Source organism: Aspergillus multicolor (genome assembly GCF_047715735.1).
Source record: "Aspergillus multicolor strain CBS 133.54 unplaced genomic scaffold BDW74scaffold_23, whole genome shotgun sequence".
NCBI classification, from domain to species: Eukaryota; Fungi; Ascomycota; class Eurotiomycetes; order Eurotiales; family Aspergillaceae; genus Aspergillus; species Aspergillus multicolor.
The window spans coordinates 185,245-201,963 of NW_027395974.1; the positions used below are offsets into that span (position 1 = coordinate 185,245).

Below are 16,719 nucleotides of genomic sequence, written 5' to 3' on the forward strand. Positions count from 1 at the left end.
TTTCAAGTCGTATATCCTTCCCCCGCTTTCTCTCCTCCTCCACAAATAACAAATACACCAAGTCGACGCAAAATGGACTATTTTCTATACTACCTGACTTTGAGACTGCGCCTCTCCCCCAAGAGCTTACCCTTCACCAAGGCATGTGCCCGGCCTACCCTTACACTGTCTTCCCAAGGCTGACACAAACAACGCGTTCAAGAGCACCGAAGCCTGAAAGCCTCCTATTCCAGAGACAAACGAGACCATCCGCATCAGGATATCCACACCAAGCAAGAAAGAGATCCTCCTTGAGTACCTTGCCCCGGCCTCTAAAGTCCCCGCTCTGAAAACCACGCATTACCGCCATGCATCACCTATACTTCCTGTCAGAGTAAGAGAGACGCCAAATGGGATTTCCATACGAACGAAAGAACGATGCAAAGTTAAGTCAGAGGATGACAATCTATACCGCATCCGATGTTCCCGTCTGCGGACTGTTCGCGACCTGTACAAAGCGCTAAGGGTCCCAGAGACCTTGCTCCTGGACGAACCAAACTCAGATGGGAGATATGTCCTTGAATTTGGAGCCGTGTTTGAGTATGGGAGCTGGCTGAGATCCATTATCCCCATGGGCCAGGCGAGGCCGTCTTATGGATTCAATATATCGCGGCGTTCGGATACAAAGTAGCTAGGTGACGTTCTCAATAGCACGGATTCGGGGCTCGGGCACAATTTGGGCCCATTTTGGAGATTTCCAAGCCGGCGCTAACAGCAATCCTATTCCTGACTCGCCTCGATGAAATTACTCATTTCAGCCAAGAGCTTGGCGCCTTCGAACCCTTGGACCCTGATCATCCCTGTCAGGAGATTTTGCAAATGTTGTTACATGCGCGAATATGCGGCTCTTCGCGCTATTCATGCGCGCCGTTGCCATTTTATCATTGTCCCTTGGTAGGCATCGAGGTCTTCGTTCCTCTCTCGCTAGGATTGTCACTGAACTTCTCAGGAACCGCCGCGCAACAATGCTCGAGCCACGAAGACTATACAGCTCGCAACCAAACAGAGATTGACAAGATCACCCAGAACTGCACCATAATTGCAGGCGAGCTTGGTCTTGTGGACTGGTCCGGGCATCTGATACTTCCCAACATCACGCGCATCAATAGTATCACGCTTTACTCTGGCGATATCACCTCCATTGAGCTTCCCGCGATGGAGTACCTGGGCAGTGACTTACTTCTCACGAACCTGCCTTCGTTGCGCAGGGTATCGTTGCCTAGACTGGAGTACATCGAGGGTCTCTATGTAGACCTTGCGGGCGATGCACCGGAATTACATTTGCCAAAGCTGACAAATACATCGTCAATCTATCTACGAGGTAACTTTACAGAGTATGTTAACCTCTGCATTGATGTGAACCATGGACTAACAGTAACCCAGCGAGTCATTCGACTCATTACGTCGCGTTGAAAAGAGATTTGATATCTGCAATGCTGTCAGCTGCGGCTACTATTCTCGCATGGAGGCATACACCTCGATGAGCCTTTCCTTCCCAGTTCTTGAGAGTGTAGGTAGCTTCCTAGTGGGTGGAAATGTGTCCAGGTACGCTCGCTCTTCCTAGGCGCCCTTTGAGGGACCTTGAATACCAACGACTGACTCGATATAGTCTCTCGCTGCCTGAACTCGACACACTCACATGCAGAGACTGTGACTGGGCGGCACTGCAGCTGAAGTTATACGGCTTCTCACGGATAGCAGTCGACCTACCCAAGCTCAGCTCGGTGAACGGATCTCTCTACATCCGAGGAGATATTGACTCGTCAGTGTTCCTTGTCAACTTTATTTATGGTCGAAACCGAACACTAATTAATCCCAGTATAACCCTTCCCTCTCTACAAGAATACACGAGCGAGCTCATCGTCACGCCCTACGAGCCGCTGAATGTAACCCTACCAGTCGAAAAAGCAGAGGACTTTCTGTTCACCGGCAATATAACGAGGTATGTCCAGCCAGCCCTACAGCTCCTCGTCGAGCAAAGTTAACTAAACATGTCCCCTTAGCATCCAACTCCCCAACCTAAAAGACTTCACCCGGATCCACATCGACTCGGATCTCGACTTTGACTGCGATCAGCTCTGGGATGACCTTGATCGGAGCAGCGGACCGCTGAATGAGAGTAGCAAGGAGGAGTATTTCCATTGCTCGGTGGGTGTGTCTTTGTATGTGGGAGGACTGCAAGCGGCTGCTATAGCTTTTGGGCTTGCGCTTGTGATAGGGATTTTGGTGTGATTCTTTTGTTGAGTTTGTACAATGCTTCTCTCTTCTTGGGTATACTACAGACGTTGTGATATATAGGGTCCGATTCATAGACACGGATATGTATATATGCCGCTAGATTAGTACCATCCCCTACATCCTGGTATTTAGAAATGAAGTTAAAGCTGATTGCTCGATCAATGCGAGCTGCCTTATTGCCTTGCCTAAATACAGTGTGTCCATTGTGTGAATTCAATGGCATATACACCTATCTCTTCGTTCAAAAGGTAGCAGTAAGTAAAGTACAAGCTAAACCAGCAGCGCCAGCGCCAGCGCCCGCCATGCCATGCCATGAGATGCAGAATCCAAGAATTTATACATCAAAGTACACCTTTCCCAACACCAACACCAATCCCAGGTCATAAATCATAAGCCTCATCACCGCGCAATATTATTGCTGCCGAGCATCACGTCTCATCCCAAAGCCCAAATACAGGTAGATCCTCAGCCATATACAGAAGCCCGTTGTCGGAAAGGATCATATCGGACAGGGGCGTGTGGCCTTCGCCTCCCCCTCCACCTCCAGGCTCAGCCACAGAGCCAGTTCTCATACCCGAAGCCGACGCCGAAGCTGTAGCAGGGGGCATGCCCATTAATCCACCGCGCGAGAAATTTATGGGGATCCCGGTCGTTGTGAGGGTGGAGATTGCCGAGTCGTACGGGAGGCCTGTAGCAGCGGCACCGCAGAGCGCATCCCAGATGCTGCTGTCTTGTGGGGTGAGGGTTGGTAAGTTGGGGGGTGGTTGCGATGGGGTGGGATTGTTTGCTGGGGCTAATTTATCGGGGGATAGAGGGGATGGGACAGCGGCGGCTGCAGCCTCGCCTGGACGGCGGATGGGTGGTATAGTCTCTGGAGCTGAGGCTGGGAAGGGTTCGTTGGCACCTGCGCTGGCGGGCCCTACTTGGCCGAAGAGCTGGTCGACCTGTCTGCTGCGGCGCTCCATCCACTGGCGATTACGACGGGCGACGTGTTCCGTTACCGCTGCGCGGAGGTACTTGATGATCTGGAGGAAGCGGCAGGAGTGGGGGTCATGGGGGACGAAGAGCTCGAGGAATTTCTCGGCTTTGTTCAGGCCCTCTTCGAGCGGGAGGAGGTTGTCGTAGTCGGCGAAGAAGGCGGCGCCTAGGACCACGGCTGAGTTGAAGACGGAGTTGATTAGGAACGGGAGGCGGCGTGGTAGGGATTCGTAGCGGGCTAGGCCGTCTACGATGTCCAGGCCGCGTAGGGCGGAGTAGACGCAGGCGTCGGCGAAGAGGGAGAGGCGGGATGCGCCGTTCCTGGTTTCGGGGGTTGCAGAGTCTTTCTTGCTTCTGACGTATTGTGATACCCAGAATATGAGAAAGGGGCGGGTCAGGAGGATGATTGACCAGTAGTACGATCCGAATACATGGGCTGCGGCCAAGCTTTCCTCTAGTGTTTTGGAATCCAATCGCTCTGTTTGCATCTGCAGGAAAGTGGGCAAGTTCCGGACCCAGGCTCGATGCTGATTAGATATGTTCTCAGCAACATGGATCGAAACGACCTGCCGCATATACACCTCCGTGAGAACCCGCTCAAAGATGCGACATAGGGAGACTACAGTTGTAGATAGTTGATCCCTGGGCAGGTGTGATTCCCGTCGAGTCATCTCGTCCTCGCGCAGATCATAATCGAAGTCGGACGTGGCCGGTGGGCGTCCTAATGATGCGCTGAGAAAAAGATCCATCATGCGCAGGCTCTTCCATACACGTTCTCGCGCCCTCCTTTCCCGCGCAGTGAATAAGGAGTTTGCATCTTTTCTGTGTATTCCCACTGCGTATGCAGCCCGCAACGCGATGCCGAGGTTCATGAAAGCACCATTTCGACGACAGGCACCAAGCATGTACATGGATATCAGAACGTAGGACTGGATAGTATATAAGCTAGGAGTTTCCGTGAAAGCGGAGAAGGCTAGTTGCCGGCCACTGACGAAATACTGCTCGGCTAGATTCTGGTTTGTCTCGGATACCTGCGCGCCAATCGCGAGGACAAGATAAAAGATCGAGCTGACCGTATCCTCGTCACCCGTCGGGTTCCCGATCCAATTCGCAAGTCGCGGATGGAACTCTTCAAGGTCAAATAAATCGAACAACGGACTGGTAGCCAAAACATATTGACGAGCGAGCCGCTGCGCCTCGTCATTACTGGGAGGTTGTATCAATGGCCCACTCTGCGTAGTTGAGCTGCTCTGGAAAGCCTCCAGCATTGAATGACGGGATGTATCCTCCGTAAATTCGCACCGTCCGATTGCAAGCGAGACAATGCGCCGAACGCTCTGTAGAAATGACAGGCTGGCAGAGTCCCCGATGTACATAAACTTCCCCTGGCCATCCCGCAACAGCCGCGCAACCTTCGGCACGGGGGCCGCTCCATCTTTATCATCCCCGACTTGCTGCTCGAGATTTGCGCTTGTGTCCTCGAGCGAGTTGAGGAGGTGGTCCATGGCCGTCCGCCGCTGCGGGGTAGGAACCAAATGTTCGCTCAGTAGCATTGCTTCTTTGGCATCGTTGCTAGGCCGGAGCAATCGGGCTGGCTTGTCCGAGAAATGGCATTCGGCTTCTTTGCGACGCTGGACGCATATCGTGCAGGGTTGTTCTCCGTTGCACTTCTGTTTCCTTCGCTTGCAGCTGTCGCACGCCCGCCTGCACCGGAGACGGGCTCCAGGCGCCGTACTGGCTCGAGGCATTGGTGTAGCACGGTTTCAGTATGTCTTCAGAGGTAGTTTGCGAGGCGGCGGTCAATGCGGGGGGCGGCAATCAGTCGGAGGGCGAGGAAAGGCCGATTCGGCGACTTTGGGACAAACTGTTGAGCATTTCTTGTCACCAGGTACTGTTTCAGCACATATCGCAGTGCGAGCTATGTTTGATCAACAATCAACGAGGAAAGTTGTTCGGGGAGCGCGAGCGAGTGCCTGGCTTCCCCAGACTGCGGAATTATCGGGGCTTGGCATTGTGCCTGAGGCCGCTGTGATCGACAATAGACACCTCAGGCAGTCTACAAAGCACCACTAATCAACTACAAATATCAAACAAGTCATGATAACTTAATGATTCAGAAACCTGACTTCGTGTCTAATTCCTGTTGCATTATAGCCCAGCTATAAGTATCACAGGCCATAGACTATCAGTCTTCACAATCTACTCAGGACGGAAAGACACAAGCCGTCCAAACGTATCTGCAGTGCCCCAGATGCCATGGCGCAACCCCGAAAGTTGAACAATCTGACTGTGGTCAACGAACAGGTTGACATCGATGCCAAACTCCCTGATATACCAAGTGTAGACTTGGGAGTCTGCTGCTTCAAACATGACCCGTTCAGCCGGAAGCTCCTTCATGATCTTTGACACCACGTCTGTCCTCCATGAATTGACGTTCTCAGTGATGCCTTCCGATTCGATCATCAGACGCTCAACGCCAACGTCTAAGAACTTCTGTCCCAAGTTCACGAGTTTATCAGGATCAGAAGTACCGAGTGACTCGAGGCCAGCCGCTGAGGTATCACCACCTGCTCCGAACTGAATACCTAGCTCCGGTTTTGCTTTGAATCCGTACGAATGGACTTTATCGACGAGGCGTAGCCAGTCATCCTCCGGGATGGAAAGGAATCCAGAAGAGAGCTCAATGACGTCGAATCTGAGTGAGGGGTCAGCGTTGGGATGAGATCAAGGGTAATTATGACGAACCCTAAGTCTTTGCACTTTGTGAGATATTTGTCAAAGACTGTGTCTGGGTCTGGGTGTGTGAGGAGATGCTCGGCCCACCCGCCCTGGAAACCGGTTAAAGGAGGTTCATCTCGAGGGGGTATTCAGTTGGTACCCACAGTCGAGACATAAACATTGTGTTCATGTGCAAGGTCAATCAATTCTCTCAACGGCTTTTCTGGGAAAAGAGAGAAAGAGCCTCCGGCAAACTTGAGTCCATCTACATGCGTCCCCATTCTAAAACACCATCAGGCGTGAGTCTATGGTCATCTGAAAGGCAGCACTCACGTCTCAAGAACATCGGCGAGGTATCTTTTACCCATCACCTACGGCCACGGATCAGCATTTGTGCTTGCTTTGCCTGCTGACCAGTAATCACCTAGCACATACCGTATAGTACGGTCCTCTGATTTCGGTCACCCCCTTCGTCCTCGGTTTCTTGGGACGGGGATTTGACCGTGCAAATCCGAATCCATTGGAATTATCTTGCAGCAGCGTGGCTGCTTTCTTGGAAGCAGGGGCGGTGGACGATAGTCCTTTGGACCATACTATCGGTGCAGCAGTTTTCGTGGAGACCGAGCCGAAACCTTTTCTCCATGAGAGGGTAGCGGTTCGGGTTATGGGTTGTAGCATCGTGAGTCTTTCAGTGTCTATCACGCGAATTTTACAGTGCAAGTTTGGTTACTTGATTCAATCGACAGGTGCGTTGCAACTGAGACGAGCTGAGGTAGGCAGTACGAATTCGAACATTGGCGATTGTACCGCAAAGCAAACAAGGAGAATTGTCCATGGAGTATAACAAGGACTATATAAGATTGGACAATCTTGTCTATCAGGTGATTCTCATTTTTCATCATGCGTACATCACATCCCCTGATAATATTGAGTACCCTAGCTGTTTGGGCCGAGGTCGTATGAATTAATATGAAGTAAGATGGCGAACTAGAGACGGATGATGTCACCGTAGCGGTAGATAAGCCCGCGAGTTCTCGGTGCAGTCCTCATGGTATTCACCAGGGGAACGCTTTGAAGCTCGTATCTCAGGAACCAAACTGATATAATTCAACCAAAGTAGTAGACCAGATAATGGAAGGGTCAAAAATTGATGCATGCCGAGCCCGGCCAGATCGAATCATTCCTCCTCCAGAGTGGGTTGCTGCCCAGAATTCATAATTTTATGCAGAGGATCTTCGGTGTCCGGATTTCGGAACCTCGGAGAAGCATAAGCGGAAGGAAGATCGGACAACGGAGACTCATTAGACCCGGGGAAGCGTATGGTAACATCTGGTTTCAGATACACTAGGCCGACTGCAGTCTTTGTTTTCCTAGCAGTCGGCTTGTACCGATTGCTGGGGACGACTTGATTGGACTGGCTGAATAGGACTTGAAGCGTAGCCCGTTTAAGACGGGCACAGAACAAAGCAAAAGCTGGTTATCAGAACCTTAAGATGGTAATGGGCGTACCAGCCTTATGAAGGAATACGACCGTGTCCGTGATCCTCCACCTGATCGATTCTCCACCTGCGCACGACCACCTGCCCCAAGTGGTTCAACGTGGATCGTCTCGACAAGACCTAGATCAGTGAGGTTGAACTCTGATAGAGGCAGCATCATCCATTGAGACAACCCGAAGAGGAGTGAAGAGCACGAAGCTCGAGATTGGTATCCAGGCCAGCGATATGTGAGCTGTCTATCCGTAGCTTGAAGAATATAATTATGATTATTGATTAAATGGCTGGCGCCTAATTACCGGCCACAAGGCAGGGGAGCCTATTACTTGGAACCTTACAGGGCTACGCTGTCGATCCCCACCGTATCTCCGTATCGAATGATAGCTTCCCCCTCCAGATTCCGGACCATCCGGTTTTGTCACTTTTGTGTCTCACGGACAGCCAGCTCTCTTCGCAACGATGCCTTGTTTATTGCACAGGCCTTTGCCTGACCCCACTCTCTGTGACCATGGAAGCTCTTCCAGACTGACGAGAGTAGTAGTACAAATAAGTCGCGTGTCCACGTAAAGAGAAGGAAGTACTGTCACCGTCACCGTCACCGTCAGCTCCCACCTCTGGCGCCATCAGGCATCAGCTCGCTATCTCCCCCTCACTGCTCACCGTCAGCTGCACGAGCAGGACCGGTCAAGTCGGCCCTTTGTTTGTCCAGAGGTGATGCCGATCTGGCCCTACAGTCGTGCTCCTCGTCCCTGCGGCTGTCTTCTCCTGTCGTCGCTTTATTATTAGAGTTGACACCTCGTTCCTCTCTTCCAAGGTTCAGCATTCCAGGAACACACCATGGGGGCCGGCGCTATTTTGGAACCTTTGGTGGTTATTGTCCTGCTTTTCGGTGGCACCTGGATCAACCGCTCAGCTGCCTCTTTTCCTCCCTCGCGCCGTGCTCGTCGCAAATCCACTGACCGCTATCGTGGTGCCTCGCCAGATTCCATCGAGTCGGGCCTCTCCTCACCTACGCCCAAAGATGGTTTATTGAAAGATCGACCCTTATCTCCGTCAAGCTCTCACTTTGGGCTCGAGACCTGGCGCAAGCGACGGGTCGGGCTGCTTCTATGGTCTGCTGAGGTCACTTCTCCGAACACTGCTGTTTTTCAGGATCGCCTGCTCAGCCGTCTATTACGCAAACTTCCGTTTCTAGCCGAATGTTGGTACTGGGCGTTAGTCTACTGGGTATGCTTCTGTTCTTCGTGGTTCCGCAGAGTACGACAAGGCTAACAATGCATGGGTAGACATACCAACTAGGCAGGGCGTTCACGGCCGTGACCTTACAAGAAGGAACCGTCGATGTCGCGAGGAAACATGCGCTCAAACTTATCGAGATCGAGCAGGCCCTCGGGTTGTTCTGGGAGGTTCCGATCCAGCAGTTCTTCCTTGGACACCCTTTGCTCATGAAATGGACCAATTGGATCTACTCGTTTATCCATATCCCCGGGACGATCGCATTTCTAGTTTGGTTATATTACTATACTATCACAAGAAACCGATTTGACGAATCTCAGCCTGGGAAGCCGAGAGGGATGGCGAGCGGCTCGCCTGCTGGACCGCTTCTCTATCAAGCTCGTCGACGGACATTGGCCGTGTGCAACCTCCTAGCATTCGTTGTATTCACCCTGTGGCCCTGTATGCCGCCTCGCCTGTTGAGCGACAAAAACGTACAAGGGCCGGAAGGGAAATTGGCGCGCAGTTATGGTTTCGTGGATACCGTGCATGGAGCGGAAGGCGCTGGCAGTGTGTGGACGGAGAATAGGTTTTGCAATCAATACGGTAAGCTGTCTTTTGTGTTCGTGCATATAGCCACATACTGATTTGCCCAACAGCTGCAATGCCCTCGTTGCATTTCGGATATTCTCTCATGATCGGACTCACCATCATGACAATTCCCCTGCCCGCACATCAGCGCGTCTCGACGCGAGTCCGTATCGGCCCAATTGGTGTCCAGATTCCGTCCCGGCAACGTTTGGCCTGTCTATTCCTCGGATTCGCATATCCGTTCATTATCCTCGCTGCCATTGTTGCAACTGCGAACCACTTCATCCTAGATGCCGTTGCTGGTGCTATAGTGTGTACTCTTGGCTGGAAGTTCAATGGGATCCTATTGAATCTGATACCCGTGGAGGATTATTTCCTTTGGGTGGTCCGGATACACAAGCCTGAGCCGGCGGAGATGACAGGATCGCTGGATATTGAAGGATGGGTGGATGACTGCGAGGCTGAGACTGCCTGAAATATGAAACAGACAAGTCAAGCACCTATAATATGTGCTGTGATTTTCGATGATACCCTCTTTTTATGACTGTCATGTTTTCACTTTGGGCTGGTTCTTCACAACCTAACACTTATCCTTAGGGTCACTCGTTTGCTCTATCCTTACTAGGATATCTGTATAACTAGACATCGCATAGGGAAACTTAATATAATGAGAAACAGGGATAACAAGGTGATGGCTTGTTCGGTGCTATTCCGCGTAGGCGTACCTGAATCTGAGTGTGGCTGGAAGATCCAGTCGCAGGCATATTTGTAGTATTTTTCTCCGGAAGTAATTTGACTGCATATCGAGATGAAGCCATCTATGTTGAATAATATGTTCAATTACCTAGAAGCGCTGTCTTGCTGTGCTTTGTAACAAATCACATAGGACAATGGTCTTCCTAGCAAAGAGACCTTATTGAAACTGTGTCAGAGGTCATTGAAAGCCCAAGCTGTTGTTATTCATACCCTATATGGTTGAAAGAGAGTCCTATGCTTGTCAAACTGGAGCTGCTTACATCCTGCATCCACCGGATACTCTCTGGTCTGGTTGTAATTGGGAAACGACTTCTGTCATCTCTCCTACAAGCATTCAACCAAGCCAGCTTCATAATTTGAATAAAAAGATACAAGGCTTCCTCAAGCGGGCTTGTTGAAAGTTCTTAAAATTGAATCTGAGATATTACAGGCGCCATCTTCAAAATAACGGGGTTAAACAACTTCTCTGTCCCCAGTACCGAACCGCTTCCCCCGGCTCTTTACGGGATATACATACAGCAACGACAGGTATGCGCTTCGCCTGCCCTGAGGCTAAAGCAGACTTCTGACGATATTTGATAGGAGACCGAGTTGGTTGTAGACGAATTGTTTCGTCACGACTCCTATAGTAATTTCATATCAACGCGTGTCAAAGATACGCGCCAGCCCCATCGCGAACAGTTTGACTATTCGAACAACCCATCTCGACTATCGGTACGGAGTACGAGGAGTGAAGTCTAGAAAAAAAAATCTACGTGATTTTCTTTTTCTCCCGCTGAGCCAAACGGACTACCGGGTCTCGATTTCCAGCTTCTCCGCATTTTGAGGCGGCTGGGATTGTCTACCGCCCAGAATCCGCGTCACTTTCCGTCAACAGGAGACTATTGATGCAGCAATCCGGTCTTGCTCATCACGTCTGGTGTTCTGACTGTAGAAAAGTGCAAACCCTGCTGAGAATCGAAGCACTGTCGTGGTTACGTTCATCAGCGCTGTTGCAATCGGCAAGTATCCCGTACCTTAACTCGCGGAGCTTGGGCTAACTTTCCATTAGGAAATTTTCTGATACATCGAGTATCAAGTGTCAGACCCTGAGAAAGAGAACGCTCAGCGCGTGCGTTGATAAGACTGTTCTGTTGCTGAGCTTGATCGTTGCGTCATTTACGGGCTGGCTGCTGAGCGTCCCTTTTCCAGTGCAACGCGTTGTCGACTTCCCGCCTCCCGGCGTCGCGACCTTCTCCACCACTTTCTCTCCCACCGAAAACCACCTCGACCTTTCCGCCATCTCCTGCAGCAAGGCTTTGGCTTCGTTCCCATCAACCAAGAACCTCTCTGCTTCTCAATATATTGCAGAGCTCCGTTGCGAACCATGGCTGATGCCAATACCCCCTCGTCGGCGCCTGCCCCGGATGCTGGTGAGGCACCCGTTGAGCGCGCTTCTACGGAGCTCAAAGCTAGCCCCCAGGAGTCCGCGCCAGAGCCCACTAAGGAGAGCACAGAAAAGGACGCCAATGGCGCGGAGGAGAAACCTGCTGGTGAGTGTAGTTCAAGCTTGTACTGGGTTTCCTGATCGCTGAAGCCAGATGACGAGCGCGTGTACTTGTGTTGTACCCTGGTTGAGTAGCTTGACTAACTAATTGTGTCTCATATAGAAAGTACCCCCGCCCAAGAGGACAAGAAGGAATCCTCCGACGAAGCCGTCGACAAGGCCAACACATCTGCTGAACCTCCCGAGGGGGATGCTACTGCCCCTGCAGAGGCGGAGCGCGCCCCCGCCCCGGAGGCCAACGGAACGCCTTCAACCACCAAGAAGCTACCCATCAAGCGCAAGTCTACGGGCGGAGATACGAAATCTAAGCTGAACCGCAAGAAGTCAATAACTCGCATTACCCACTTGGATGCCAAGGCTGGCGATTACTATCTTGCGCGTCTTCGCAGCTTCCCGCCATGGCCCGCTATTATCTGCGATGAGGAAATCCTTCCGCAGAGTCTTTTGAGCTCGCGTCCTGTGACCGCTCGGCGCGCCGATGGTACTTACAGAGAAGACTACGCCGATGGCGGCAAACGTGTCGCCGAGAGAACCTTCCCTGTTATGTTCCTCCAAACAAATGAATTGTACGTGCATCGTAAACAACGAACGATATATCATATTCAATGCTAACACTATCACCAGCGCTTGGATTCCTAATACTGATCTCTCACCTCTCGATCCTGCTGCCTGCAAAGACATTTCGGAGAAGGGCAAATCCAAGGCGCTCTTGGCTGCGTACGGTATTGCTGCTGAGGAGCATGACCTTGCACACTACAAAACCATGCTCGCTGACCACCAGGCTGCCATTCAACAGGAAGAGGAGGAAAAGGAGGCCCAAGAGGCCGCTAAAGCCGCGGCTAAGGCTGAGAAAGCAGCCAAGAAGAACAAGCGAAAGAGCATGGAAATCCAAGACGACGTAGACATGGAGGACGCAGATGAAGAGAAACAGCCAAAGAGCTCCAAGAAGAGGAAGAAGGACGCTGAGGCCGAGAGCGATGAGAAGGTCAGCAACAACGTTTTGAACTATGAGATTTTATACTGATTCATAATTCGCAGCCTGCTAAGACGCCCAAGACTACTACCAGGCTGAAGCTCACAACGCCCAAGACCCCGGCTGAGGATAAGAAGGCTGCCGGCTCTAGCAAGGCCAAGCAGAGCGCCAACAAGAAGGGAAAGAAGGCTGCGGCCAGCGAGGAGGAAGACGAGTCGAGCCCCGCTCCCAAGGAACCCGAGCCCAAGGTCAATCTGGAGGAGGCTAAGAAGAAAAGGGAGAGAGAGGGTAATGCCTGCCTACGATCAATTTGAAGATGCAACTAACACGCTGCAGTTCTGTTCATTCGCCACCGCCTCCAGAAGGGCTTTATTTCTCGTGACCACCCTCCCAAGGAAGAAGAGATGTCGCAGATGTCCGGGTACTTTACTAAGCTCGAGAAGCTGAACGATCTCGAGGTCTCGATTATTCGCGAGACCAAGATCCATAAAGTCCTCCGAATGATCATCAAACTCCCCAACATCCCGCGTGATGAGGAATTTGATTTCCGCAAGCGGGCTCTGGACATTCTTTCCAAGTGGAAGAATGTCCTTGACAGCGATCGCGCCACGCCCGCCCAGGACAAGGACGAGAAACCCAAGGCGAATGGCGTCCACAAGGAGAAGGAGGGCAGCGCTGAAGCTCCAGCCAAGGCTTCTGAATCCAAGTCTGAGAAGGAGGACGAGACTAAGCTCGACACTCCGGATCAGGATACGCCTATGCCAGATGCTGATGAGAAGACCGAGGGGACACCGGCACCTGCCAAAAGCGATGCTGAAAAAGTAGCGTCTGAGCCCGCTGCGGCCGGCGAGACGGTAGAGGATGAAAAGAAGGAGACAGAGAAGGAAGCAGAGAAGTCGGTAGATGAAAAGCCAGAGGACAAGAAAGAAGAAGAGAAGCCTGCTGAGGCTGGAGCTGAAGCTGAATCTGCGGCGTAAGCCTGCCTGCCAGCAGCGTGAAACAGCACAGCACGACATTTGTGAACCTCACCACACAAATACTAACTAAACTCCCTACTATTTACGTGCATGGAATGGCAATTCTTGGTTGGTACGCTGATGAGATACTCTCCCCACTTGTTTCTGTCTTCGTTTTTTCATTCCCTTCTACTTTCTCTAAATCCATACCTATTGTATGTATGTGTGCGCGCGAGTCTTGTTTTTATTATTCTTTATCTTGCAGGTAGTTTAGTCTAGTCCAGTCCAATCTAGTAGTTATTTATCTTCTATTTCAGCTTGCTCCAGATAGCTTTCTTGTCCCTTGTTTTTGAGTTCACTGCACTGATTGCAGGTGTTTGCTTTGCAGTGCTTATCCATCTCCACCATCCTCTGGCCTGCCTCAACCATTGCCAGCTATGGTGAATCTCTAGAGTGCTGAAAGCTACGGTGCTTGCCGCTTAGACTAGTGATATTGTGTGTCCACTCGACAGCCTGCTACAAAGGTCCAGGTGGAAAAGCGAGTAACAATTGATGTTGGCGTTGCTCGCCTTGAGATCCGTTCCCCGTTCTCTCTACGATTTTAGTTCAGATGTTACAATATATTTATCAATCTTACTTATCTAGGGGATAGAGAAGCCAAAGAATCCCGCGATCGCTGAGGAAGGATGAATCTTTTTCTATTTAATAGTATTTGCAGACAAGCGTAATCGGAAGTGTCCCGAAAAGGTCGAAGGGAAGAGTATGCAGCAAGAACAGAAATGACCAGATGCCATAGCGAGCGACGGAGATTGAGCAAACGATCACACAGAAGGAGCTCGCAAGAGTTGGAGCACGTACCTAAGTATCATACTTGGCCAGGAATTGCTCGCCTCCCCTGCATGCTTTCATGTCGATTTCTGGTAGATCGGCGGGCAGCTCGCCCCTCTTGATCATCCTGGGAACGAAGGAGCATGAGTGGGAGGGTTTCCTTCCAGTCTAGGTCGTCCCTGCGTTGGTTGAGCCAGTCCCAAGCTTGCTGGAACCTGGGACTTAGGGTATATCCATACTCGGGTACGCTATCATCGTCATCGCACAGGTACTTCATCACAAACACCCAGTGGCAATACCGCGTGTCGAAGAAGTTGTTGATATAGTCGCCCACGTGGAGGGCAAGAAACCAAAGCACTGCCTCTCTATAGGAGCTAGGGTTCGAGATCTGAATGGGGTAAAGGTTGCGCCAGGCGCCAGGCGCCTGAGCTGCCCCTGCGTTCTTTGAGCTTACCCTTGAGTCGGGGTGGCAGGCGGGCGGCATCAGTCGAAAGCATCAAATGAGAATCATCGGCGGCCGGCGGGCCAAGGGTGAGTTTGGAAAACCACCAGAGGACTTTGATTGCGGTACGAGCGTGACGATAACGTCGGTTCCGACTATGCCACCACGTTGCCGCTTCCGCACGGGTAAGTGGTCCTCCCCATTGTAGTGCAGGTGAGTGATGGGTTGTTTTTCAGGGTTGGGGTTAGCACCCTTTAGGTGGAAGTGGGCATCTCCAACGATATGCTGGGCGTTGCGGGCCCAAACCCATTTCGCTTCCACACGGTGTTTCATTCGATCCGCGCACAGCTCTATGCAGTCCGTGTCAGTGCAAAGGGGGAAGCCTGCATTGATTAAAATTTCAGTTGCAGACTTGATCATGCTATCATGGACCACAAACTCGGGTTCCTGATGAGTGAAGTGTTAGCTATTATGAAAGGGCTTATGAGGGATAGTACTCACCGGAAATCCCATGTCGTCACGAATAAGAGCAATAGCGCACCAGCCCCAAAGGAGATTGGGGATTTTCGCTTCATCTAAACGCTGAGCGACTTGAGCTGCAACTTCGGAACCGGCTGTTGGCTGGGACATTTTGAAAGTGTAGAAGTAATGAAGGAATTGAGTAATGGTGATATCAGGTTGGTGCTGGATTAGAGGTTTTCTCGAGGGAACTGGAGCAGTATTTATGTCTTCGTCCGTAGATCGGCCATGGTCTGCTTCCTTTCGATCGTCGAGACTTTCAACTCCTTCTACAAGGGTGCCTGGTCTGTAATTCGACTCCCGACAAAGCATCTCTCTCAAGGAAGCTTTCTCGAAGAATCTGGTACGCAATATGGATGGTCAAAGAACAATAAACGTTTAAAGCCGAAAGTCCATGGAACAAATAGGTTGCAAAACACGTAAAAAAAAATCAATGAAATGAGCTATGAAAGATCATAAAATAGCAGGTGATGGGGCCTGGAGGGTGAGAAACAAAGGACAGAAAGGACAGAAAGGACAGAAGTAATGTACAGGACAGAGTGCGGCAGCAGAGGGCAATCGTCACAGCAATCGTCACAAACAAGAAACATAAGCAACGTTCTTATGAAGAATGACAGGTAGAACTGGGAGACCACAAGATCCCCCTACAGCCCCAGGGCCTCTCGCCACCATGCTTCTTCGCGGTCCAAGCAGCAGCAACGGATAAATTCTCTTAGACGAGTTCGGAGTTCGCTCTTCTGTCTTTCAGAAAAGGTGACGGTCCCGTTTTCTTGTTCTGCCAACAATGCTAAAAGCCTTCTAACTTCAGCGGCATACTCCTCCTTGTTGGACTAGTCTACCATGGCATTGGCCTGGGAGACTATGCTAACAAATGTATCAGGGATACTAGCGAAGTGGATACTGTCGCTCAGGAACTGCCCTGCAGGGACAAGATCGTCGACCATCATCCATGGAACCTTGTATGTGTGTTAGCACGCTATAACATGGTGAGAAATCCTTCTCTTTCTGCACTCACAAAGCTCAGCGGCAGTAGTCGAATCTCAGGATGACTGGCATCCGAATGTCCTGAGCACGGGAACAGCCTAGGGTGTAGCATCCGTAGAAGACACTCGACGTGTTCAGAAAGTCCAGTGGGAAATCGGCGCAGAGGGCGATTGGCAGTTACATGAACAATAATATCAATATACTGTTTGGTGAGAGGTTAGAGACGTTCTTTGAAACAAGGATGCTGGAGAAACGACAGACCTTAAATATGGTAGTGAAATGCATGGCAGGAGAGATCACCGCCAAAAACATCGCTCCATTCCACGATATATCGATAACGCAAGGCGAATTAGACAGGTCAGGGAAAGACATTTCGTCTAGATTGCTGTAATACGGAAAAGTGAGAGCTTGTGTGTTCAGAAAAGGGAAACAGGTGTCCT

General features: G+C 51.0%; 6 protein-coding genes across 6 annotated transcripts; 3 read left to right on the forward strand and 3 right to left on the reverse strand.

The window, feature by feature from the left end:
* The first annotated feature begins 870 nt into the window (after window positions 1-870).
* BDW74DRAFT_158010 (uncharacterized protein) lies at window positions 871-2,442 on the forward strand. The gene is made up of 6 exons (XM_073725239.1): window positions 871-933; window positions 989-1,373; window positions 1,423-1,584; window positions 1,649-1,801; window positions 1,859-1,981; window positions 2,043-2,442. The coding sequence occupies exons 1-6, from the start codon at window positions 879-881 to the stop codon at window positions 2,269-2,271; spliced, it is 1,107 nt and encodes a 368-aa protein (XP_073581275.1). The 5' UTR covers window positions 871-878; the 3' UTR covers window positions 2,272-2,442.
* Window positions 2,443-2,705: 263 nt separating this feature from the next.
* Window positions 2,706-6,651, reverse strand: BDW74DRAFT_169452 (uncharacterized protein; the record flags this gene model as incomplete). The annotated part of the gene is made up of 8 exons (XM_073726991.1): window positions 2,706-2,806; window positions 2,900-3,148; window positions 3,182-4,989; window positions 5,459-5,950; window positions 6,001-6,083; window positions 6,138-6,255; window positions 6,307-6,344; window positions 6,409-6,651. The coding sequence occupies 8 exons, from the start codon at window positions 6,649-6,651 to the stop codon at window positions 2,706-2,708; spliced, it is 3,132 nt and encodes a 1,043-aa protein (XP_073581276.1).
* Window positions 6,652-8,200: 1,549 nt separating this feature from the next.
* On the forward strand, window positions 8,201-9,842 carry BDW74DRAFT_60550 (phosphatase PAP2 family protein). The gene is made up of 3 exons (XM_073733270.1): window positions 8,201-8,696; window positions 8,756-9,290; window positions 9,344-9,842. Exons 1-3 carry the CDS (start codon window positions 8,307-8,309, stop codon window positions 9,748-9,750), a joined length of 1,332 nt encoding a protein of 443 aa, XP_073581277.1. The 5' UTR covers window positions 8,201-8,306; the 3' UTR covers window positions 9,751-9,842.
* A 1,555-nt stretch (window positions 9,843-11,397) lies between these two features.
* BDW74DRAFT_180656 (PWWP domain protein) lies at window positions 11,398-13,527 on the forward strand (the record flags this gene model as incomplete). Its single annotated transcript, XM_073729797.1, has 5 exons — window positions 11,398-11,563; window positions 11,681-12,143; window positions 12,202-12,562; window positions 12,616-12,838; window positions 12,887-13,527. The coding sequence occupies 5 exons, from the start codon at window positions 11,398-11,400 to the stop codon at window positions 13,525-13,527; spliced, it is 1,854 nt and encodes a 617-aa protein (XP_073581278.1).
* A 604-nt stretch (window positions 13,528-14,131) lies between these two features.
* On the reverse strand, window positions 14,132-14,897 carry BDW74DRAFT_158016 (uncharacterized protein). The gene has a single exon (XM_073725240.1). It carries the CDS (start codon window positions 14,816-14,818, stop codon window positions 14,372-14,374), a length of 447 nt encoding a protein of 148 aa, XP_073581279.1. The 5' UTR covers window positions 14,819-14,897; the 3' UTR covers window positions 14,132-14,371.
* Window positions 14,831-15,406, reverse strand: BDW74DRAFT_180657 (uncharacterized protein; the record flags this gene model as incomplete). Its single annotated transcript, XM_073729798.1, has 2 exons — window positions 14,831-15,223; window positions 15,278-15,406. The coding sequence occupies 2 exons, from the start codon at window positions 15,404-15,406 to the stop codon at window positions 14,831-14,833; spliced, it is 522 nt and encodes a 173-aa protein (XP_073581280.1).
* Window positions 15,407-16,719: the final 1,313 nt, after the last annotated feature.